This window comes from Achroia grisella, unplaced genomic scaffold (assembly GCF_030625045.1).
Source record: "Achroia grisella isolate CSIRO2021 unplaced genomic scaffold, CSIRO_AGI_Agris_v1 utg3600, whole genome shotgun sequence".
In the NCBI taxonomy this organism is placed as follows: Eukaryota; Metazoa; Arthropoda; class Insecta; order Lepidoptera; family Pyralidae; genus Achroia; species Achroia grisella.
The window spans coordinates 563,522-589,817 of record NW_026712819.1 but is presented as its reverse complement, the minus strand read 5'-3'; the positions used below and the strand labels follow the sequence as shown (position 1 = coordinate 589,817).

At 36.6% G+C, this 26,296-nt stretch overlaps 3 protein-coding genes across 3 annotated transcripts in view; 1 reads left to right on the top strand and 2 right to left on the bottom strand.

Annotated features, from left to right (window-relative positions):
* The first annotated feature begins 629 nt into the window (after window positions 1–629).
* On the top strand, window positions 630–5,352 carry LOC131843990 (dynein axonemal assembly factor 3). Its single transcript, XM_059192778.1, has one exon. The coding sequence runs from the start codon at window positions 645–647 to the stop codon at window positions 2,025–2,027; it is 1,383 nt and encodes a 460-aa protein (XP_059048761.1). The 5' UTR covers window positions 630–644; the 3' UTR covers window positions 2,028–5,352.
* Window positions 5,353–6,630: 1,278 nt separating this feature from the next.
* LOC131843992 (uncharacterized) lies at window positions 6,631–10,281 on the bottom strand. Its single transcript, XM_059192781.1, has 3 exons — window positions 10,170–10,281; window positions 8,985–10,038; window positions 6,631–7,153 (listed from the first exon to the last, which is right to left on the bottom strand). The coding sequence occupies exons 1-2, from the start codon at window positions 10,279–10,281 to the stop codon at window positions 8,993–8,995; spliced, it is 1,158 nt and encodes a 385-aa protein (XP_059048764.1). The 3' UTR covers window positions 6,631–7,153; window positions 8,985–8,992.
* A 3,570-nt stretch (window positions 10,282–13,851) lies between these two features.
* The window catches only part of LOC131843991 (uncharacterized), a 391,676-nt gene continuing 379,231 nt past the window's right edge, over window positions 13,852–26,296 (bottom strand). The window contains exons 19-28 of the mRNA XM_059192779.1: window positions 25,072–25,225; window positions 23,742–23,880; window positions 22,124–22,273; window positions 21,777–21,788; window positions 20,923–20,994; window positions 20,129–20,187; window positions 19,546–19,754; window positions 18,624–18,988; window positions 15,300–15,566; window positions 13,852–13,882 (exon numbers count right to left, since the gene is read on the bottom strand). Of these exons, the coding sequence (XP_059048762.1) occupies window positions 13,852–13,882; window positions 15,300–15,566; window positions 18,624–18,988; window positions 19,546–19,754; window positions 20,129–20,187; window positions 20,923–20,994; window positions 21,777–21,788; window positions 22,124–22,273; window positions 23,742–23,880; window positions 25,072–25,225 (1,458 nt within the window). The remainder of the gene's footprint in view (window positions 13,883–15,299; window positions 15,567–18,623; window positions 18,989–19,545; window positions 19,755–20,128; window positions 20,188–20,922; window positions 20,995–21,776; window positions 21,789–22,123; window positions 22,274–23,741; window positions 23,881–25,071; window positions 25,226–26,296) is intronic.

The following is a 26,296-nucleotide window of genomic DNA, read 5'->3' as shown; positions in this document are numbered from 1 at the left end:
AATAAAAGTAGCCTAAGTAACTCCTTATTACATCAGCTACCTGCCAATAATAGTCCCGTCAAAATCGGTCCAGCCATTTTCAGAGATTAGCCGGTACAAACAGACAGACAGACAGACAGACTAAAATTGTAAAAAATGTTATTTTTGGTGTATGTACCGTATTTATATTCATGTGCATGTAGTAAAAAACGTTTATTTCAATATTACAAACAGACACTCCAATTTTATTTATATGTATAGATGTCATGTTTTGTTTAGAACAGCGAATTGCACTCAATAAAATAAAATAAATAGATATACAAAAGTATTTTTACATAACTCTTATGTATCAAAATATCAAACATACAATTCAATTTGCAGCAAAAGTAGCACATATGCAAAGATACGAAGCATAGTTTGTAAGTAAAATAATAAAACAGGATATTTATAATCCCTTGAACGGCTAATTAGCACCTACTCGAGCTAAATGGATAAAATTAATTAATCGAAGGTGAACTAATGAGTATCAAGGGCAGATAATGTAAATAAATCGTTACCATAGCAACCCCCTTTTGCTAAATAAAACTGCAATCTATTTATTGTTGCCATGACATTGACGTCGCATACTTCACTTTCATTCGTGTTGTGAACGTTGTTGCATTAAAATGTTTTGGGGAATTAGTCCAGCACTTGATCTACAAGAAGAATATCTTAAGCATGGAGATGGAAATGCATACGAACTCAACTTTTTAGTCATCGGTGGATGTGACGGGAGACATCTTATGAAAACTTTGGCGCAAGCCTACAGACATACGAGGCGCTACATGAATCTCTTCGTCATAGATGGCTGCCCAGAACTAATTGCGAGGCAACTTCTTCTCATCTCCTTGGGTCTAGAGAGGACAACCAGATGCGGTCTTTTAGAAAAGACGAGACGATTCCTCGAAGTCTACGGGAATATCCTGCTAAGACCACCGACATCGAGGTATGTCATCGCAAAGGCTCGCCAACTTGTATCAATGATTACAAACCCAGAATATATGAATGGTCTTCTACCGTACATTTCTGTGGAACAAATGAAATATCGCGAGAAAGATTACATGGAAAACCTTTTGAATTTCTGGACAACAGGTAATACAAACCAATTTAATGCCTGCGAACTTTGGGAACATCGTGTTAGGCATAATCTAGGACTGCGATATGACAACAGAGCCGGTGTATATGATTGGGATTATCACATGCGCATTAAAGAAATAGCTTCTCAAATATGCGTTCAAGAATATAAACATTTTAGAGAGCACGGTATTTCCTTTACATGGCTGGAGACGGAAGTATGTCGACCAAATGTATCCCTAGCTGCTGGTGTTTATAAGTGCGGTGATCGTTATTTGCATAGAGGTTATTTAGGAGATATGGTAACGTCTCCATATATCAGTTATGGATTAGATTGCGAAGACAAGGATATGTTAAAATCATCTCACGGAGTAAATTATAAAAGAGCAACAGATATATCTGAACGCAACGTGATGAGAATGCTTTATGAATTGGAGTATAAACAAAAATTTGATGCAACAGCAATGAATATAGACATGCAACAAAATTTAGGAATGGTTGTGATGAGTGAACTAGATGCAAAGATTTCCGAGAGTAGACCAGAAGCACCATTACTTCTTCGGGAAGATCGTGATACTTACATAGATATAGATTATGGGAAAATACATTTCCTTTCTCTGTCAGCGTTGGATCACTATCCGCACAAACCTCAATTCCAGGGTTTATTTCACGGTGTATTTGTAGGTAATAACATTCTGCCTCGAATAAAACCGAGCATTTGGTCAATGGCTCGAGACGATGCCATTGTTATAATGGAGAGTCGTAAATATATGGTCGATTTAAAAAGAGACGATGTCAAAGCTTTTGGCGATCAGATCCAACAAGCAGCTATTGCAGCACAATGTGAAAAAATAACTTCGTTCGATCCACAAAAAGATGATTATGCCAGATTTTTAATTCGAAGAACAAGTGATAGTGTTGATATATCTGTTTAAATTGTATTTTTTATTCATTTCAGTCAGTCTTCTCAGGTTAGTAAAATATTAGATGAATCTGATGCGGATTAATGTTTTCATAACTATACAGTACGTTTTAGTATAAAAAAAAATAGTGAGAAATTTATTCAGTAGTGTACAATAACTGACAGTATTAATGATAACTGTAAACAAATAAAACGGTTTTATAAAAAATTAAAAATTATGTATAACTCTTGATGTTCCGGTGTAACTATCTGATCTGTGCCTATATATATTCAACAGTGAAGAGCTTTGGGGATCATACTTAGTATTAGAGAGTGATAGATATAATAAAACGACCCATAAAATTTGTGTTCATCTATTTTTTCATTAATAATATGTTACATTCATTTAGTAAATCATATAGCAAATATATTTACAAGGACAAAATCAAACTGAAAATTACGTCTTAACGTCTTTTTCGTTTAAAATTCGTATTTTTATATTACATAATATCACTTAATTATAACATTTCTATATACGTAGTTCGGTGGTGTTGGTTACTTGACGTGAATGTTCTTAAGTTTATTTCGAGGAAAACATTTTTGAGCAAGACATGTTTTCCTCAAACTGTTAGAAATGATGTTATTTTTTTAATGATCGTATTCAATAAATAGACCTATCTAAGTAATTTTTTATTTCACCTTTCATTTCTTTCATCTTTTCTTTCTTTTCTTCATTCTTTCATGTTGTAACATAAAGGTTTAAAAAACTATTACTCATGATTAAAATCTAAGATCAGTAAAGAAAAAGTTTGAATTATCTAATAAATTAATAACAACCCATATGACCACATCATTGTCTGGTCTTTAAGACATCCAGTCAGCGAATATCTTACAGCACAACCCAGAACACCCTGACCCGAGTAACTTTAGAATTAACTTTAGAAGAATTAGAAGATTTTTTGCTTAAAGTAACCGAAATAAAAACTCTGTATATCAATTGCAATATCTTTTCCACTAGACCGCAGAGGTTAGCGTACCGAAACCACACTCTGATCTTAGACACGAACGAATTGAAATCAAATCAAATTAGGATCGATTAGATAAATATTTAACATTATTTTGCAAAACAAGATGTCTTGCATTACAAGAAGGCTTGTTTGTTATTACAAATACAAAAAGGTCACAAGATTACTTATAAAGCCAAGCCGAGCCGGAAGCTATTCACAGAGATTCAATAAATTGAAAGAAAATTTGTATATGAAGTAAATTGAAAATTTAAAAATATATTTAGCTTGGCCTGAATGCATGTACAGGTGGATACGAAAGGTACAAGGGTATACTATGGTTTCTTGAGGATCGGCAACGTGCTCGTGACACCCGTGTTTCAGAGATTCATAGGCTATGGTAACCGTTTACAGTCAGATGATATAAAAAACATGCAGTTTCATGAACATTATAATTGAGCTTGCACTTATCTGGCTTCTACTCTTTATAATGAACCCTGATAGCGCACAAACTACTATGTTACATTTGAATCAAACTCATCAATTAATACGTTTGATTCGAATACCATTTCAATCCTTTTGAATTGTTTTCAATTCAAACTGTCTTGTTATTTTTACCAACTTTACGATACCTTCTATCTGGAGAAGATCTAATCACATTCACTACTTTGATTTGTTTTTAATTCAAACTCGTGCAATCTTTTATGATATTTTTACCACCTTTATGATACATTCTATCTCGAGAAGATCTAATCACATTCATGACTTAAGAACATTCGAGCCAAGGGGTCTAAAGCACCACCGTGAGCAATGGCGGAGTACGGCGCCGTTCGCAATTGACGTGTTAGGCCTATGCGTACAAACTGATCTCTGCTATCGCGCACACAAATAAATCTATCGATTTAAATACTTCTTTTAATTTAAAATAAAAAAGTATTTAAACATTTTTAACTATGGCAGTGTTCAATTCTACACAGAAACAGCGCTGCAGCAGTAATTGTATAGGTACCGATATGGCATAATGCTGCAAATTGGCGATGTTACCAATTAGTATCATAGTCTCTAGGTATTACGATAAGTAGAGCCGATTAGTAAGGCCCCTAACATTTAGCACATCAAGAGCAAAACTGGTGGGTAAGTTAAGATTTCATACAAAGATAGGCCTGACCAATCGACCCTGCCGAACGTAGTAATAATCGTTAGATAAACATAGATATTGTCATAAACATTTCCAGAAATTTTCTGTCCAAAACAAAAGCGTCATTAATTAAGCATAAGAATTTGTCACCGAAAATTTCTGATCATGTTATGCGGCCGACTTAATGCCAGCTCGACTTGCACGACGAAACTCCGCGCGATTTCGTAAATCTGAGCATAGTATGTTATGATTTTCGCAATGTTATTTTTCTACAGTGCTTAAAGATAATCATTACAAGATACGGAATATCTTAGTTCTTAGTAATAGTACCCAACCTATCTAAATTATCATGGGCTTACAATGTATTTTGTGATCTTGTAGACAACACGTACCACTTTACACGAAGTGGTCCATCATTATCATTGTCTTGTTTTATATTCCGGTTACATAAAAATAAAGGTATATACATCGTACTATAAATTTCACACATAATGTATTCTAAATGCATAGTAACTTTGAGCGTGCAAAATATTTAAACTTCCTAACTGACTATTAAATAATATCGTTTGTTTAATTTTAATATATATTATTACTTATTTAACCGTTGAACTGTTTTCTTATTATTTTGATTGATTTTATTAATTTTTCTTCATACTTTAAACTGAATAAGATACGGGGCAGAGAACACGATGTCTTGTGTATATATTATGTTATACTATACTAAGTTTAGAATGAATTAGTAACTTCTTTATACAATTGTAGGTACATATGTAGCGCAACAAATAAAACAATTTAATATATTTAACGGTTATTACTCTGCACCGATTTTTATATAATCTAAATAGATATATACAAGTGAAAGTTTATTTTATGAAAAAATAAGAAACAGATAGAGATATACTTTTGTATTTATAATAATAATATGAATTTAATTTACAGTTTTTATATTCTGAAAATTATGATTGTTTTTATATATTTATTACGGTATTATAAGCAATATTATATTACTACAGTTCCTCGATTAGATTAAATACAGTATCAATTGAGAAATAGGTAAGCGATTGAAATGAATATCATACATATTTATTGGTCAATAGGTCCATATAATCGTGAAATTTGTCGCTTTGCGAATTTCCGAACAATGTCCTATTTACATCCTTTTCCAGATTGATGATAAATATATACCTTTATTACTAACAAATATAACAATTTAGAATACATAAATATAGAGCGTAGGTATGTATTGATAACAAGAGCTACTTTAACTATTGTTGATTTGTTAATATAAAACGCACCGGTAGTGAGGTGTACTTACATAGCGCTGATTCGAGTCAGCCGACACTATAAATTTCTATAACACCATTATGCCACAAAATTGAAGATCAAACGAACTTACCAAGTGAAGTTCGATCGTAATTATGTGAGCAGCTTCATTCGAAGCGATTTCCGTTTAACATAATGTAGTAGCGCCATCTACTCTAGACCTTAGCACGATAATTTAAATACCTTCTTTTTTTTTTTTTTTTTTTTTTTTTATTGCAATCCAATCACTCCCCTCCTTGTAAGTGGGGCGAGGCTACGTTTTAAATGTAATCGTTCGAGTTAGTCATTTTGTTTAAAGTTATGAATCTGTTATTTGTTATTTTATAATCACAAGTATTATTGGGATGGGATTGATGCCAATATTAATTGGGTGGGTGATAATAAATCGCTTCGAATGAAGCTGCTCACATAATTACGATCGAACTTCACTTGGTAAGTTCGTTTGATCTTCAATTATGTTTCGCAGCTTCATTCTTTGCGATTTCCGTTTAACATAATGTAGGATGTTTAAAGTCGTGATTTTAAAATAAAAATTAACAATGACAAATAATACTTATCAGTATTTGTTTTTGCATAATATATCTCGGAATAGGTAATAATACGTCGGCAGACAATTTTTAGAATATTTTTATTAATATACAAATCAAAATCAGTTCTCCATTGTAGGTAATTTTGTATACAATAGTTATAATGTTGTATCATCTAGTAATGATTCTGCAAATATATTATTATTTGTAATTTCTTTATTGTAGAAGCGAGCAAACGCTGAAGATGAATCAGACCATCCTGCGGTCCTTTTAATTACTTCTATACTAACACCCAGTTTGTTAGCCTTCGATGTGGCTGCATGTCGTGTACTATGTGAACTAAATATTGATGTGTTAATGCCGCTTTCTTCTAATATATCTTTTATCCAATGGCTAATAGTCTGGGGGCCGATATTAGAATGAGGTTTTTGAAACTCACAAAAAGCCTGTTGTCATTATTACTGCGTAGCAGTTTAGTTTTATTTAGGTATGATTGTAAACAACGAGCGGGACAAATTTCTGGACGGGTATTATAAAACGGAAGTCGTAATATGGGTAGAGATGTATTTAATTTTGTTGTCTTAATTGCGTCTGTAATCTTTATCAGAATTTCATTAGACATTGTATAAATATTATTTATGTGGATTAATGACAGAGTTTGTACACGATGTGCAGTCACAAGGGCGAGTAACGTTACTGTCTTCTTGGAAAGAGTTTTCAAATCAAGGTCATCGTTAGGCCATTTCTGTGCTAGAAATTGTAAGACAATTCCAGGGTCCCAAGTTATGTTATATTTTGGGTTCGATGGCCTTAGTTTAAAAACTCCCTTCATGAAGCGCTTAAGTCTATCATCATCCAGATTATTGCTTAATAACAGAGACAAGGCGGATTTGTATGTATTAATCGTTCCATATTTGGCACCTTTATCGAATGCATCCGTTAAAAACTCTATTATTGGAGGTATAGATATAGAAGTATAATCATAATTATGACAACTGCAATAATTGAGCCAAGCTCTTATACCGCCGTCATATTGCCTATATGTATTATTTGATAATGATGCAAGCATTATATCTACTGATCTCGGTGTTAGTGACTTCTTTAATAGAGTCTGCCGGATAATTTCGCGGCAACCAACGTTAGAGAGCGGTGTAAGCTGTGCACGGATCTGTAAGGAGATTTAAGCAAGTTAATACGTGGTGAAAAATATATAAGGTCTGACTGACATATTCTTTTGAACAAGGGGAACCATGGTTGGGTTGGCCAGTATGGTACGACAACTATACCCTCCGCCCTGTCTAGTATTATTTTTTGAATCATTTTCAATATCATTGAAAATGGTGGAAAGGCGTAAAAATTTAATTCTTCCCATGAAATTGTGAAAGCATCAATGGCCCATGCTCCTGGTTCATTTTTCCATGTAACATATGTATCACATTTAGAATTGCAGCGACTGGCAAATAAATCAATATTTGCCACACCTAACTGTTGTTTAATTTCATTATACGCGTAATCACTTAATTCCCACTCAGTATCGCAAAATTTCTTCCTAGACAGTCTATCAGCGTTAAGATTTTCTTTCGTGTTTATGTATGATGCAAACACTATAATACGACGTCTTTCACACCATTTCCAAATATCTCGAGAAACCTCATTTAGGTGTGGATATTGGACACTCCCCATTCGATTTATACAAGAAATTGCTGTTACGTTATCTATTCTTAGTAACAATTCACATTCATGATAATTACTGGCAAAGACTTTTAATCCAAAGAACGCAGCTTTAAGTTCTAGTTCATTGATATGCAAATCTATTTCATCTTCTTTCCAATAACCATACGACTCTTCACCATCACAGTATGCACCCCAACCTGTGGATGAGGCGTCGGTATAAATTTCTTTACGGTACTGATTTCTTTTTATAGGGGAATATCCATTATCCACATTTTTCAGCCACCATAGGAAATCTCCTTTAATAAAATGTGGTAAAGTTACAATTTGATTATAATTGTAATTTTTTAATAAAGCTTGATATTTGAATTGTTCAAATAATTTTGTATGTAACCATGAATACTGTAATGCCGGACAAGCAGATACTAAAAGACCAACCATTCTAGCAAAATCTCTTAATTTACATTTGTTTTTATGTAAAAAATTATGGATATAATTTTTTACTTTTTCTTTTTTATCTGTAGGTAATTGCATAATCATCTTATCAGAATCAAAACAGAAACCGAGAAATCTACAGTTCGTACTAGGATTCAAACAGCTCTTATCACGATTTATAATGAACCCTAACTTTTTGAGTAATAAGCATGTGTTTTCTATATTATACTTGCAATCGATATAATCTATTCCAATACAGAGAATGTCATCTAAGTATATTACAGATATACAATTTTTGGATCGCATAAATTCCATAACCGGTTTTAATAACTTTGTGAAAACATACGGAGCTGTGCATAAACCAAATGGTAAACAATTAAACTCGTAAAGAAAACTATTACGATTTAATTATAATGGTACATTATAATTAAATCGTAATAGTTTTCTATGTATTTTATCGATGTTAACAAAAAAATAGGCGTCCTTTAGATCAATAGAACCCATATGACAATTTTTAGTTATTAATTTTATTGTCGTTCTGTAATCTTCCATTTAAAATGATCGGTGCTTATAAATTTATTAAATTGTTTTAGGTTTAGAATAAAGCGTTTTTTGCCATTTGGTTTAGTCACAAGAAATATATTGGATATGAATTCTCCATCTTCATGGAAGCATTTTGATATCGCATTGATATCGATTAGTTCCTGAATTGCTTTAATAAATTCGTTGTGCTCTTGTGAAGATTTAGGGGTGGTACATGGTATTACAGTTTGAACTGGTTGTGCGACTAATGGTATTTTATAACCTTTTATCCATGATAATAAAACATGATCATTAGTTATCTGAATCCATTGATTGTAAAAATATTGTAATCGACCAGCGTATTGACTTACCTGTGAATCTATCTCCGATGATTCTTCCTGGTCGGTGAGAATGCTCGTCGCGGCGGCGGTGGTGCTGGCGGGCGTAACGATACATTGCTGCGAGGCTGACGTGTCGAGGCACGACCTCTTGATGTTTCGTTGTTTCTGAATGGTGGTTTCCTTTGTATTTGGCCCCTGTAGTTTAAATTCCGGGTTTTTGACATATTTTTGTAAATTGACACCCTGCTAGTTGATGCTACAGGATTAATTTGGGATAATGATTCTCCTGTTTTCTGTACAGATTTTGCTGCTTTGAGCTTCTCTGCTAAATCTTCACCAAACAAGAATTTATCTCGTTTAGTAGTATCGAACGTATCGCGTAGACTACAATTAATAGAACTCATAATAATGTTTCGTCTAGTTTTTGTTTCCACGTTATGACTATCGCACAATAAACGACACGCATCACTAAGAGGTTGTAGCAATTTTTGCTTGGAGTTTTCATTCTGCAGAATCATCTCGGTGAGCTCAGCCAATGCAGACAATACAATCCCAATCTGACTTTGTTTTTGTAATAGCGTAGCATCTCTCTTGACTAATATATCCGGCATTGCAACCTTAGCTTCTGGATTTAATATTGGAGCCATTAAATTACTACAGTTAGCTGGAATAAAGTATCTTTTAAGAATAATATCTTTAGCTTCTTTTGGTAAACCCTTTATTAATATATCTTCCCAACGGGAAGCGATATTTGAGTGAATATTTTTACCAAACTTTATGTCTGGCTGAGGTGCCTCACCTAATATTTGCAAAATATCATCTTCTAGTTGCATCTCTTCTGGTGTATTTACGTAAACATTTATTTCTTCTTTGTCTGGGACAGGCGAAGGATTTAAACCAGTGACAACTGGGTCCACATTTGGCGACTGTGGTAAAGGAGACATCAGATCGGGCATGTCTAATGCTATCTCTTGTTGAGATGGCGACATTCCGATTGAATTCGGTATACTTGGAACTGTAGTTAATTGTTCTGACGAAACTCGTCTTATATCAGTATTCACTGTATCGTCGGCGTTGTCAGAATCTGCACAACAAATAATAACATTATAATTATAAATCAACACCTTCAAGTACCGTCAACGACAGTTCATATTAACTGCCAACGGCAATAGTGGATCGCCAATAGCGATAGGAAATTGACTAAAATTTACTTACCATTATCATCTGATGAAAGTATACGTCTTCGTCGATGTAATTTCTGTTCCAATTTCCTCATCTTTTTCATAATTCTTGCCTCTTCTTTTTCTCGTTTTCTCTTGTTTCCCATATTTAAAATATTGTATTTTAAAAAATAACGAACTTTGAATTAAGAAACACTAGGGTTGCGGTATGCGTGCGAAGGCTTTGAGCACGAAAACGCGAATGGCTAACTCGAACGATTACATTTAAAACGTAGCCTCGCCCCACTTACAAGGAGGGGAGTGATTGGATTGCAATAAAAAAAAAAAAAAAAAGAAGGTATTTAAATTATCGTGCTAAGGTCTAGAGTAGATGGCGCTACTACATTATGTTAAACGGAAATCGCAAAGAATGAAGCTGCGAAACATAATATAACTTACTGCTGATTTATTTGTGTGCATACATGTTATAAAGTTCCGAAAAGAATGACAAATTCCAGATTTATTTAATTCGCTAAACCTTTTGACAATAAATTAGAAAATATTTTATAATTTGTATTGCATTTTATAATAGTACAGTATTGTATACTTGGGATTTTATTAAAATTGAACCTACATTCAGGCAAATGATTCTAATAAAGAGTAATTAGCTTTTAGATCTAAAAACGATTAAGTGAGTGACCATACTTCAACATTGTCATTCTTTTCGGCAGGCCCTCTTGAGTAGGTCGATGGCACTGATCAGCCTGATGTTTACAGTCCTGTTCAAACCAGGCCAAATGTACAATTTTGCATTTAACAGATTTTTTTGTGTACTAGTAAATTCAAGGTGTGACAGAGAGGGTACAACGTAATAATGAGATTAGTAAAAATAAGAGCTATGTTTTCAGGTATAAAGTAGGAAATGCTTTACAGATTTTACAGACTTTTACTTACATATATTTATTAGTAGTATCTGAGGTCAAGATCTATCTATATTGTCGAAAAACAATATTGAACACCCTTGTAGAGCAGTGCAAGGGAGAGAGGCATAGTAAAGAATTCTGATTACAATATGTTTTTCTCTTTCTAAATCAATTTCAAAATGATTTCTAAATTTTGCTAACCTCTTTTTTATTATGATGTACGCATTATGTAACAAACTTATACATTATTTATTTATCTTTTTTTTTTAATTAATAATATAACAGATATACCGACATAGATATATGTAATTATGTAGCTATGCTACAGGTTGATATTATAAAATCATGCTAGCGGTCGTAATATGTTATCCTGAACTATTTTACTTGGGCATTTTAATTACATAACATCTTTATCTTACGAACTTGTTATACCTTATATCTGTAACATCCTGTATATTAAACAAGTCTGTCAAATGCCAAATATTTGGTCAAGTGTGAGCGAGGTGTAACGCGCGCACGTGACCCCTGCTGGGTAGCGGTCACTCGCTCCATCTTGCAACCAGGTTGCCAGTCTCGTTATTGGGGATTCAAGTAACGATATAAATACTCCTTCATCTCATATACAAAGTGATTTAACTACATGAAAATTTAGAATCATCGAGGTGCAGAACTAATTACGATATCAGTAGTAACGTTCAAGAGCTATATATATACTTGGTTTTACATTTTTCATTATTTATTTATAATACAACTAAATATACATATATATTATAATATATTTTATTGTCTACATAAAAACATATACTTAACAGTAGCTTTTTATAGGTTAGAAATACATCCATATACTGGCAACCTTATTTACAAGATCACTCCGAAAGAAAATAATATAAATAAGCAATCCTTATTTATTTGGTTATTTACGCAATCTCATGTACAATGTGCTGTTGACACGAAATAGAGTGTCCATAATTTCGATGTAAACTTCAGGACACGAGTTACTAGCTGTTGGTTGGCTAACTAGATGTCACGTGTCCAGACAGCGAGCGCCGCCCCCAGCTACAGAGTATAGCAGTCACATCTACCCTGTACGTGTTCATAGTATATATTTAGACTTACTTAAGTATAACGTATATCTATATAGTGTAATTATTCGGAAACAGGGCGCGGGGCCTCGCAGCGCCAGTGAACATCGTACCAGAGTGACAGCAGTCGACATGAGGCTAATCGAACTTTATTCAATATTTTAACGGTTAGTTACGTTTTTATCTACGAGTTACATCCGTGGCCGTGCCACCTAACCTAGCGTAAACGCGAATTAAAACGATAACGTTCTAAATTGTTACAATAAAATAAACGAGAAAACTATAACATATTACATTTCATAACATACATCTTTCCACATCATTTAATCGGCGTAAATTCGTTTAAAGTCAATACAATAATAATAGATATTCTGATAAAATCGAAACAACTTTTATTCACATTAAAGTTTTAGAATATGTGTACGTTAGTGGCTAATTTATACGAAATTATTGTGCACGGTGATACGAGATCTCTGAAGTGAACCATGGAACGACATTAAATTGATAGAATTTTTGGAAAATTTACGTAAACCATGAAAATACTGGAAACGCGATAGAGAGTGCTACATTCCGAAGTTGGGCGCATTTTCGGAGAGGTGATGCAGAATGAAAGCGATTGGTTCTCTCCGGGGACGGTTGCATTGTCGCCCTACTTCCTGACGGTAGTGATCAGTGAACTAGTGACCAACTGAACGATGTGGCAACGACACCCAGTATCGAGTAGTCGGATTCAACTATTCAATCAACCAATCGACCAACAAATTATCGGTATTCGACATTACAAAACATTCACAGATCTAAAGCGACGTCGAGCTCGTCCACGGGCGTCGTCGGCGACGCCTTCCCACACTAAGACAGGTATCGTTAAAGCTTCAATTATTAGCGCTCAATTTGTTAATCGCCTATCTAATTTGCAAGCTACTTGAGCTTCGTCCGTCGGAGACCAAACGAAAGCTCGACGTCGGACAGGACCTCGGCACCGTACAGCTTAATCTTAACGCTACATTCATAAAACGGTATGTCTTATTTAACATTACTTTAGACATACAAACCGCCGCGCCACCGACGAGGAACGCGGCACCGAACAGAGATAAGAGTTATAAAGCGTATCGATTTAATGGAACATATATTAAATATTAACGTAACAGATCTCTCCGGCGGCGCGGCGGGCGACACTCCACCGGTTCGGTACTTACATTCAACGGATTACTCTAAATGTTCAATACTTATAAGTTCAGTCATATCATTTATATACTGTGCTTTTAATACTTCATAGTTCAATAATATTTACAAGTCACTGATTTACTAACAATAACTATGTATTCACAAGCGGCGACGCGCCGCCGGCGGCCGCGCGCCGCCGCCCACCGAGATTCACTATTTAATTATTTTAGCTACGCGTGAGAAGATTTATTGTGTTCCTTACTAACGGTTAAACTAGTCGTTAATGTGATTAACCTAACAGTGCAAACAGAGCTCGATACATCGATTACTAGGCTAGGGTGCGGTCGCGGCGTCGCGGGCCGGCGGCCGGCGGCGCGCGCGTCAGTGCGTGTACTCGGGGAACGCGGCGGCGCCCCCCGCCGCCCCCGCGCCCCCGGCGGGTCCCGCGGGCCCCGCGCCCGCCGCGCCCCCCGCGCCCCCCGCCGGCCCCGCGCCCGCGCGCGAGCTGCCCGAGCTGCCCGGCGGCGACGGGAAGTACTCGCGGCGCGCCGCCGCCGGCACCGCGTCTTCACTCGCCCACCGGGCTAACTGTTGTTGAGCTTGAATAAATTCATCACTAGAAAATGATAGAGAAGAGGAACGGAGAGTCGATGCGCGCCGTGTCCTCCGAGGCGGGCTCCCGGCCCGCGAACGCCTTCATCGATACTTCGCTGCGGAGGCAGGAAGCCCGTCCGGGAGTGATGGCGCGTGTTTTCAGCGAGTGGGAAAAGCAAGCTCTTCCGGTAGCGACTAAGAGTTACTACTGGGTAGAACAATTAGTTATATTTAGCTTCAGCTTATGCTTTTCATGAATTTATAAAATGAATATCATTAGCGTACAAAAAATCCAAGATGTACAGTCTAAGATTGAAGACTGTGATTGAGATGAAAAAAATGGAGCATTACAACTACTTAGGTATGCGCCAAATTCTAAGCAGAGTTGTTATGGTATGTTAATTTTCATTTAATCAAAAATTTCATTATTTTCAGCTAGTTAAAACGACTGTGCGAAATGACTGCCTACCTTCATATGTCACATTATCTTCAATGCCGATTTAATAAGTAATTACTAGACTGTGCATCTTGATTTCTTTGTACCAGTAGTTGCCTTTACACGACGCGTACTTTTTCGCGCATTTAACGTCGAACGTGCACGATTTAGCCCCAGAACAAAAAAAGTAGATAGAAATACTATGGAGATGTGTCCCATATGGCAATGTTACGCGTTATAAGACATTTTTCTAATTATTAATAGCTTTCCTTTGGTAATTGTTTATTACTTTATAATTTTATTACAGAGGTACAATGATGATGTTGCGTTTATTTGAATTGTGTCGAAGTTGTTCTCAACATCACGCCGTTAACATTATTTGTCCCCAGTCGTCAATAGATGGCGCAAACAAACAACAAGTAAAAAACTTCCTTTTCGGTATTTAAGTTTAAATCAGTATGGTATTTGAATTCGTATTTAGTTAATATTACCTTATCTTAATTTATATGTATGTAGTATATAATATATATGTAGTTCATGTAAGTGTATCTATTTTAATAAATGATTATTGTATTTCTATAAATATTAATTCATATTATACTTATTAATATTTTGCTTACTTTTCTACAGTTTGCAAATTACCTGTTAGATATTTACTGTTTACTAAATAATTACTTATCTGTCTTCCCATCTACTTCTTTGATCTGTGGATACCACTTCAGTCTAAGAGTACCGCTTGGGGCTATTGAATTTATAGTTTCGATCCCCGTTTGATCAATTCGTAGCGTACGTTTTCAGTCTACTTTAATGCTGTTGGCCGCAGCTGGCCTTAACAGCTTCACCGGACGATAGAAGGCGAGTGCAGATGGCACTCCAAATCCGCGGAAGGACTTACGGCTGAAGGCCAACTCTGGCCTGACCAGAAGCGTACGTGTGAAGGCAACTGATGGGAGTATATACATATACGTATGGAGCTGTCGGCTCACCTCTCGCTATCGGGCGCGTCGCGGAGGCGCTCCGCGTCCGCCGTCTCGTAGAGCGCATCGTCGTCTGGCGCGGCGCGGGGGTGCGCGGCGTGCGCGGGGTGCGGCGCGTGGGGCGCGTGGGGCGCGTGCGGGGCGTGCAGCGCGGCGGCGGCGGGGGCGGCGGCTGCGCCCGCGCTGAACAGCGGCCCGTGGTGGCGGCCGCTGCCGCGGAACCGCGGGTACCCGAACCTGGACTCCTCCTCGCCGGGGATGCGTCCGCGGCAACGGCTGCGGTCACATATTCCAAATTCAAATTCAAAATATCTTTACTTTATTAATACTTATATACTATATTAATACTTTACTTTATTACATACAGACTCTTATGATATGTCAAATCTACCGTCAGTTCCATGTAATAATAATCCCATCAAAAACATAAATTTGAAATTATAGCCGAGTTTAATATTATGATATATGCCTTGATTGTTGACTACTACGACAAAAGAGATGAGATCTAAATGGGTGCAATGGTCTGTCCTGAAATGTATTTATAACAATATAAAATATCATTTCTTCTTATAACTCAGGATAATATACTGTAGCCTAAGGTCTGACTTGGCCAGTTATCATATACCAATTATTACCTTCGATTGCTAGTTACTACTAATAATAAAATAGGAACCGACAAGTAACATGTTTAGAACTTGCGAAGGCTACAGTGTACTTCGTATATGAAAACTTTATATAAAATTTATATTCACCTAATTACCTATCTGCATGCTAAATTTGAACTTCCTAGGTCATCTGGAAGTGCGTTATAATTTTGATCTACAGTTGATCAGTGATAAAAATGACGATATTTGGACGTTAATATCTAAATAACCATTTGAGATATGTTTATGAAATTTGGAAAACATATTTATCTCGCAAGTCTCAATATATGAACCAAATTTGACAGGTTTATGTGAAAGAGTTTTTGAGTTATGAGGGGGTCAAAAGTGGCTCCAAATGGTTCGTGTAAATATACACACGGTGCTGCTCGCCAGTTCTCTTACTTGAAACTTGGCTTGACACGCTACCGCGTGTCTAGATAATAATAATAAAACTTTATATTGTGTACACATAAAATAATAAAAAAATACAGTAAATAGTAAAATAATTACAAAAGGCGGTCTTATCGCTAAATGCAATCTCTTACTGACAACCTAGATGAGAGGACTTATGTACATAGAATAGAGAAGGTGGCACACATAAGACACTACTTATTATACTACTAAATATACATACTTACATTAGGGATAAATGTAAGTATGTATATTTAAAACTGCTACGAATAATTTTTCTTTTAAACGTAAACTACGGGAATATTATTTGAATTTATAACTTTCTCTCTTCTCTGAATTCACTTTTTTTCCATTTAACTCTCTTTAGTTCTGTGACTGTCAGACTATTTGGTATATATTTAAGTTTATTGCATATATATGTATGTATTTATGTGTATATAGGTATCATATTTGTATATATTTATGGTATATATTATTGTATCTCTTAAGTATATATATATATATATATATTGTATATATATTTATATTTTGTCGCATTTTGTTTACGTTTATAATTTTGTACCGCCAAAAATTATTCTCTGCACCACCTATGGTTGACTGGTAGAAAATGTCGCATGGTGTTAAGTCCGCCAAATGTACTGTACTATATATTATATTGTGTGCATTAAAGTTAAATAAAATAAAATAAATAAGAAATAAATATATAAACCTACATATATTCTACATATTGGAAGAAATGAGATAAAACAAATAAAAACATGTACTATGAAGAGAGATAATGAGATTTTAGTTTATTCTTAAATGATGTATGTGTTTATGTACTATGTATATCATTATAGTATAATCTATACATCTATATATATAAATAAAATTGGAGTGTCTGTTTGTAATATTGAAATAACCGTTTTTTATTGCATGCATATGAATATAAATACGGAATATACACCAAAAAACCACTTTTTAAAATTTTTGTCTGTCTGTCTGTCGTTCTGTTTGTTCCGGCTAATCTCTGAAATGGCTGACCCGATTTTGACAGAACTTTTTTTGGCAGGTAACTGATGTAATAAGGAGTAACATAGGCTACTTTTATTTTAGAAAAATAAAGTTAAATTCCACGCGGACGAAGTCGCGGGTACAGCTAGTATACAATATATTAGACTATATTACTGTAAAGTTAAGTAAAGTAACAAACATCCATCCAAAGTCACAAACTCGCGTTTATAATATTAATAAGATATTTTTTTTATTTCATTCATTCATTCATTTTTTAATTAATTTCATGTAATAAATTGCTAATTCACGCGCGGCGTGAGAAAATTGAATTTAATATTCTGTAAGCGAGTGAATAATCTGTTGTATATTCGGAACTTCGACTGTGTATTCAAGAATTGTTCAGCCGGTTTTACCCATCGCACTCTCGCCATCGACAGGGAATTCATCCATTCAGACTATTAAGATTTCTTTAAAGTGACACCCCTGCTGTTTCAGGTGTCTATAGGCTACGGTAACCTTTGTGATGTGTTGATTGTGATGATGTGATTGTGATGGCATCACATGTCAAAGATTTATGGTGTACTGTATATATTTGTATGATAATCATTTCACATCATCACCTCTTTTCATGACTGGCAGCTTACAGACGAGATAGACACGTTTCATATTTGACCTATAAAATATTCTCACGTCATCCGTCACTCGCCTTATACAACTCTGTTCCATATATTTTTTTTTTCTTCAAGATAATCTATTGTTGTCGTGGTCGCTAACTATGGGCCCCATGAACAAGCTCAGAGTCACTCAGAGAGCAATGGAGAGGGCTATGCTCGGAGTTACTCTGCGTGATCGAATCAGAAATGAGGAGATCCGCAGAAGAACCAGAGTGACCGACATAGCCCGAAGAATTGCGACTCTGAAGTGGCAATGGGCGGGGCACATAGCTCGTAGGACAGATGGCCGTTGGGGCAGTAAAGTCCTCGAGTGGCGACCACGGACCGGAAGACGCAGCGTGGGAAGGCCTCCAGCAAGGTGGACCGACGATCTGGTCAAGAACGCTGGAAGGCATTGGATGCGAGCAGCGCAGGACCGATCGTCGTGGAGATCTTTGGGGGAGGCCTATGTCCAGCAGTGGACGTCTTCCGGGCTGCGATGATGATGATGATGATGAATCTATTGTTAATATTTCTTTTCAATATACTAATTACTAGTTGAGGGTCTATTTTATTTATATATTTATTGTTACCGACCCCACAGCTTTATAAAAAAAATATTGTATACTTACGACGGGACCTCTCCAGGTTCGATTCTATAATGCCTATCTGCCTCTGTTTCCGACATGCGGATATCTTCAGAGCCGGAAGGGCTCATATGTCGGCTGGAATGATGCTCTAGCTGTCGGATCAGGTCCTCTAAGTTGCGAATGCGGATGGAGCCGCAAGGTGGGGGTTCGTCCTCTTCGTCTTCAGCGCGCTGCCTACGTAGTTCCGCTTCGTGGATTTTCTCAGCGCTTGGTGCTCGCTCGCGCTTATACTCATAATCCTGGAGGGCTCGTAGATCGCCGGAGCCGCGGGATGCACCAGCGCTTGCTCGCTGCGCAGCCGCTGTCTTCAGCGCAACAATTATGTTTTCGTGGTACCCATTTAGATCCTGAAATTCATTATTTGGATATCTATAACCATCGCTATCCCAATATCATCAATGTAATAATACTTTATTATTAAATTTTCAGTAATGAGTGTTTTTATTAGAACCATTTTTAACTTTTTACTACTACGTATCCCAAAATTATTATGAGATGGTGATACGACAACAAACGTCTTCACTAATTATACATACAACTGGGGCATTGAGGTAGGATTAGAATGAAATTTTGGTTACTCAACGTATCCTTCGCCTGACTTCCTGACTTCGCTAGAAGTTAATTACAAAGGTTTCTAGAGGCAAACACATGGTAATTGAGCTAATAGACCACATTCTTATTATTATCTCATTACAATATTAATAATAATAAATTATTGTCATAAATAGAGCCAATAGTTATTTTTGACAGTAATCTATCCCTCATACAATTGCATCTGATATTAGACGAAACTGTATTTTTCGCGGATCAATTTTTTAGAGATTCTCCAATACTAGAACATAACTATATGTAACGTTACTTTTATCACTGAACGATGATCAAAGAAATGTAAGGTGAAGAATACCTTAAACTTATATTCCATATCTGCAACAGCACCGGCTGGTTCTTGACCGTCGGACTGCGAGCCAGCGTCCAGTTGCTCAGATTGCGAGTCATCAGCCCACTTGTCCTTGCCATCTACAGCACCGTAACCATGTTTCTTTAGTATACCCTTTTCTGGCAACTTCGCCATTGAGTTTGGTGCTACATCAATAAAAGCTATATCCTCCTCCCCTGAAATTGGGTACAATTTGTGTCACCAGACATGATAATAATAAATTGTAAATCTAAAGAAGTAACTTAAAGACTTTGATTTTCATTTGTAAAGGTAATTTGTTTGGTACTAATGTATTTATAACAAGGGTTCTGAAGCTATCATTAAAATTTTATAATTGTACAACTATGGTTTCATTATGTACTCCTATGACTAATTTACCTATGCTATGATGACTTACGCTTATGATGTATTGTCCATTATTTAGGATACCATTAACGATTTCTAAAGAGTATGCGCACGTTTAGTGTATAGAACATTTTGATTTGTTTATTAAGATAGAATGATAAAATAAAATAATTAAATAAATCGGTCATGTAAAAAGGCATATTACCTGAATGAATAGGTTCATCTTCACTACCAGAATGCACTCGTTTCATTTGTTTGTGATCCCTGAAATTAAAACAAACATAATACTTTTTATTATGAGTTCGTATTTATCTACATGAAGCATAAAATATATAACTCAAAGGTGACTGACATTGTGATCTATCAACGCACAGTCCAAACCACTAGATAGATCGGGCTGAAATTTGGCATGCAGATGGATGTTATGACATAGGCATCTGTTAAGAAAGGATTTCGAATAATTCTACCCCCAAGGGGATAAAATAGGGGATGAAAGTTTGTATGAAACTTTGTCAATTTTAAACCGATCGGACTGAGACTTTGCATGCATAAAGGTACTATGACGTAGGCATCCCTTAAGAAAGGATTTTGATTAATTCTACCCCTAAGGGAATGAACTAACGCGAGCGAAGCCGCGGGCAAAAGCTAGTGAAGCACAAAATAATATTACTTTCTTTTTATACATCAAAAATTATTGTTTCTATATTTTTCTGTTGCTGATTTAGTGAATCTTTCAGGTGTATCAAATATACGAGTATATTTTATGATCTTTATAAATATTTATCAGATCATACTATTATAATCTGATAAATATTTATTAAGATAAAATTATTTATAGTTAATAAAAGTCTTTTTTTATATGAACTACTCTGATTTTAAATCTGATCACCTAGATAGACTAAGAGGTCAGACGATCGCTTGGGTTGCCACAGACTGACTCAGAAAATAACAATTGAATAAATTTTATATTTAATTAAATGACAAAAGAATTTAACTTACGGATATCTACTGGTATTGCCAGCTCCAGACATGTGGTTCCCGTGTCTGAAGAACACTCTTGAGTCACCACGGCTAGAGAATTCAATGCAAAAGTTAAAAAACAGGATTGCAATAATGAAATTTTGAATATACCAGAAAGCCTTTGAAACCTACTCTTCATTGTAGTATTAGTTTCCTGCAATATAGCCACTACTGGTGTTGTCTAGATTATGGGAATATATAGTTCGGAGAATGTTTGGCTCTGTCAATGTATAAAAGAACTTATAGAAAAGTGATGACAATAATAAAAGATAATAACAAGGATATTGTAATTGAATTTAATTAAAATATCTAAAATACGTTGTCCTGTAAGCAAGAACTACATCATTGATTAGCAATCCAAATGATTCTACTTCTCGTAAAGTAAAAGGCTCCGTTAAACGATTACATGTAAATTTATGAATCTGATTTCATATAACTACAATAATTTGTAGCATTTTTCAAAGCAAAATGACAGTACCAATTATTCTGAACGAACTATAATGTGTTACAACAAAACTATGAAAGCGTGTTAAATAAGTCGTAGACGTGGATGTGCTCTGCACAGTTAACACTGGCCTCCATCTACCCTGCGATTGCGACAAGATGGCGCAAGTAAATTCGTTTCCATTATTCTTACAGCAAATGAAATGTGATCATTTCACACGTCGTCATATCGCTATCGCGGACATCCTATACCAATAGCAAGTTCCTTTGTCGTAAATTTAAAGCATTTCGGGAAGCCGTGACAAAAAGCGGTTATAATGTGAGCGAGAAAAAAATTCACAGCGGTGAGACGCGTCTGTAGTCTAATTCCGCGCCAAGCTTCGACGTACCTTAAAAGGTTTCTGTTTCAACACCAGATCCATTAAAAGAGGAAAGAAGATTTTAGTTTCTATAAACTTGTAAGTATAGCTACATCTACATGTACCTAAGCCACAAATTTATACTGATCTAGACGGTTAGTGTTAAGAATATTCTATTTTGTGGACATGTAGAAGATACTTTCCAATAACTTACAGCCACATCTTTGATTAGACGTTACTGAGATGGTATCCGTTATATTTATTTAAAATATAATTTCTGTAAGTATTGTGAGATATACAACATCAAATATTTTGTATTTGTTAAAAAAAGACTACCTATATAAGATCTAATTAAAAATAATTTCTTGACAACATACCTGACAGTGTTATTGAAGGAATGCATTTTGCCCCCGTCCAGTGAAATGTCTTCTTGAGAGTTATTAGAAGTCGTCGAACCAGCAGCGAAGCTCTTGGCGATGGGTTTTTTCACGTACGGTGGATCGTACTTTGGCAGCGTACTCTTTTTCCTGAGGCAAGCGTGGCGTGGGAACGCACACTCAGATCAATCGATTATGTTTACAAGATTCAATCAGATTGGGACGACGATCGGAGTCGGCAACACCCGGGATTGAAGATGTTATCGTCCCCGATTTCTTTGTGGGATGGAATAAAAGTAGACATATATTTTGACGACTGTCTTACTTCTGATTATAAACTCAAGAATATTAATTCAAATCTGAATTGTAATATAGAAAATAGCTTACTTAAGTATAGATACTCTACTTTTATTCCAACCCTCATGTGCCCTGATTTCAAAGACTGGCGCTTTTGGATATTTCAATAGATTTATTTAATCAAAGAATTTTTGAATTGGATTTAACTTAACTTTTCGTTTCATTCCTGATGGGAAATGATGTTATATGTGAAATCATATTAAGAGACTTGATCTTAGCTTAGTGATGTGTAGGTTCCTTCCAGTAAAAAATCTGAAGAGTATGGCATGTTGGATGAAAGAATATGTTCGTGTTTGTAAAGTAACAAAACTAGAGTTATGGTATGCGGTCTCACTGTTCTCTTTAGGGTCACGGATATTTACTGGAAAGATCCGTTCCTTAAAAGTAATATTAGGCATTGCTAACTAGATAGACAGCTGCTTGAAAGAAGAATCCGTGCATCGCACATTCGCTTCTCGTGCAAAAGTTAGTAAGAATTTAGTGGTAGTGGTAGTGATTGGTGACATTAGAGTCGAGCGATCTATATCTTCTTCAATCGTAGCGTAATACTTAAATTTGCCGTGTACATACCTCACGGTGGTCGCATTTAATAAGCCACAAACCATCCAGGTGCGGTGACGCAACGATACCGATGTGATAAGTGAATCGTCTCTGTAAGTTGCGTTCAAAAGTTAGATTGTCGGATGGTGGTGCGCACGTGCGCAACCGGGATACCAGAACCGCTATCGGAAGATATAGACGCGATCGCGCCGCCGGGTCGCAGTCGCGGGCGCCCGGGGACGCGGCCTCCGACCAAGAAAGGAAACGAAAACGAGTCACAGTTCACATAAGCCAATGCATACATCCAAGAGCCCAGAATCTTAAGGGTTTGAGTGGAGGTCTCACTCGAGTACAACGAGGAAAGCCTTGTCGGCATGCAGCGAGGCGGGCGGACGGCGGCGGTAGCGGCTCGGCCGCCGCGTGCGCCCGCCGCGGCCCGCCCGCCGCGGTCCGCCCGCCGCGCGGACACAGAACCACAGATCAAATGCAGTTGTGGCGCGCCGACGGACGCCGACGCGCCACCCGCCAACTCTAGCTCTACGACCACAACGTAAACGACAAAAATGTATTTCCAAAATAAAAACAAAACAAAACCAATCGCCGACGTAAAAACGAACAGAAACACCAACGCTAACGTCTAAAATAAACATACAAGTATACGAAGGTGACGACTTAAATTTCTTCTTAAAGACTACCTTTGGTCTGTTTTCTGCTCACTAACCTTAGGCACAGGGAGAAGTTTTTGTGTACTACGACTGACCTGTAGCAGAGAGCGCTCAGGGCAAATACTATGAATACCCCCCCTACCACAGACATGAGCACCGCCACGAGGAACACCGTGTTCGAGCCGTGGTAGTTCTCTGCGCCCAAAGAGAAAGGTGTGAGTGGCGGCGGCCGGGACGCGGGTCACGCGGGTGACGCGGGCGGCGCGGCCGGCGCCGGCTCGCGGGACGGGGGACGCGGGACGCGGGACGCACGCGGGACAAACGACAGACGACAGACGACACGACACCACACGCAGCCACGACATACAGTGCAACAACACCGAGTTACCGGCTGTTACCTGAAGCAGTACGCCATCCAGGCGAACCCCACGAACACGGACAGCACGACCGCGAGCAACAATATCACCATGTTCATGGTGCTCATCTTATTCCCCTCGTGCTCACCTGCAAGAGATGGGTCCCGCGCGTTAGTGCGCCGGCGCCGCCCGCGCCTGCAGCCACGTCCGCCCCGAGCAATGCTTCTCTCACTACTCACAACCATATTCCGAACTAGATCCGATTTATAGCAGTTTAAGTCTCTATTAAAATTCATTATAAAAAAAATTTGATGACGTCATGTTTAGAATTTTTGGAAAGCAGTGCTCGGTAGCGTTGGCCAATGTTTTTAAGACAACGTGACATTGTAGGGGGTATATTTTGTAAACAGAGAAATAGACACCTGAAATCACAAAAAATGTATAATTTACAGATAAGTGTAATAGTTTTGTAAATGTAAATTAATGAATGCGTAAGTAAAATAGGCTTATACAATTGTGTAAATTATGTTATCTGAAATTGATTATTGAATTATTCAGTTTTGAATTGGAATGCAAAAATTACACAAATTCACAAATTATTAAAACTGTATAAATTGTTTTATAATATATATAAATGGTAAACTTGACGAATTGTAAAGAAAGAAATTACTATATAAATTTATATATTAAGCAATATATTGTTAATGTTATTGTGTATAGTGGTACCAATACAATTTGCAATTGCAAATTTCAAGATATATTGATTTTCTATAATTTTTATATAACTAATGGCAAACGACCTATTAGCTTAGTAATGGTCAATGGCAACAGTAGCTAGCTATATACAGGAACAGTAAAATAGGTATCACGTCATAATGCGTGCCAATCCGTAGCACTAAGATGGTACAAGAATTTTGTAAAAGCAACAAAATTGTAATTATTGTGACATTGGAAATTGTATTGAATGCAAGCTAAAATGGCTTTCAAAAATATGTGGGTTATGTGCGATCCGCTACTGGGGTTGACTCACCATACGGTGTTTCCTTTTTAGTCATATTGTAGGCTGCTTTGGTGGCGTTCTCGGGGACGTATGGTGTTGGGGACGGTGGCAGGGCGTCGTGGTGAGAACAGTCGGGGCCGGTCCAACCGCGGTTGCAGACGCACTTGTTGAGGTTGGAGCAGACCTGGAAATATTTATTTTCAATTTATTAATAATAATCTCAGGACAATTCACACAGACTCAAGATAAGCTAGCTAAAGCTTATGTTATGGGAACTAGATAACTGATACAATTCCATAGATTTTTTTTAAATACATACATAATACACACAGAAACCACCCAGAACGACACAAACAATCATACTCGTGAATATAAATATTTGTGATATGTGAGGAATCGAAGCCACGACCATCGGAAGTAAGGCGGTATGCTAACCCCTAGAGCAATGAGGCCGTGAAATAATTTATAATATTAGTAGAAAATTACCCTTAAAAGTTTGAAGATCAGCATGGATGTTTTACTTCACTGGATTAGTAAATTAAGGTATATTAAGGTTTCTAAAGGCTCGATGATGTAAGTTAAATTACAGAAGAGTTTCATCCTTCATATATACATATATCCAACCAATCTAAATATATATAACTCAAAGGTGACTGACATAGTGATCTATCAACGCACAGCCCAAACCACTGGACGGATCGGGCTGAAATTTGGCATGCAGGTACATGTTATGACGTAGGCATCCGCTAAGAAAGGATTATTTAAAAGAGCAACACACTAGTTTCTTGCTCGTTCTTCTTGTGATGAGGCAGCTTTCCGAACGAGTAGTAGATAAAAAACAAATTGTTATGACTATTCAAAAGTGCTTAAATTAAGTTTATTGGAATAAATGATTTTCTATTCTATTCTATTCCCCAAGGAGATAAAATAGAGGGTGATAGTTTGTATGAAACATTGTCAATTTTAAACTCAAAAGTCTATTTATTTATTTAAACTATTTATTGCACCAGACAAAGAAAACCCACAAAATGATAGGTTACATAAACTGATACAAAACGCGGTCTTATCACTAAGCAATCTCTTCCAGACTACCAGTAGAGAAAGTAACATTAAGATGAGAAAAGTGTAGGTGATGATAAATGTCATAAATATATACACGCTGGCCCCGTCCCATCTACATGGAACCAACAACAGAGCTGGCGCGGCATGTGAAGCGACTGAAAAAGCCAAAATATGTAAATACAGGGGTCTAGGC

Bases quoted from the DNA above. Each gene is read 5' to 3' on its own strand.
- LOC131843992 (XM_059192781.1), bottom strand. From the start codon at position 10,281: ATGGGAAACAAGAGAAAACGAGAAAAAGAAGAGGCAAGAATTATGAAA. The intron at 10,039-10,169 runs GTAAGTAAATTT...TTTGTTGTGCAG, and splicing joins ACTTTCATCAGATGATAATG to ATTCTGACAACGCCGACGAT.
- LOC131843990 (XM_059192778.1), top strand. From the start codon at position 645: ATGTTTTGGGGAATTAGTCCAGCACTTGATCTACAAGAAGAATATCTT.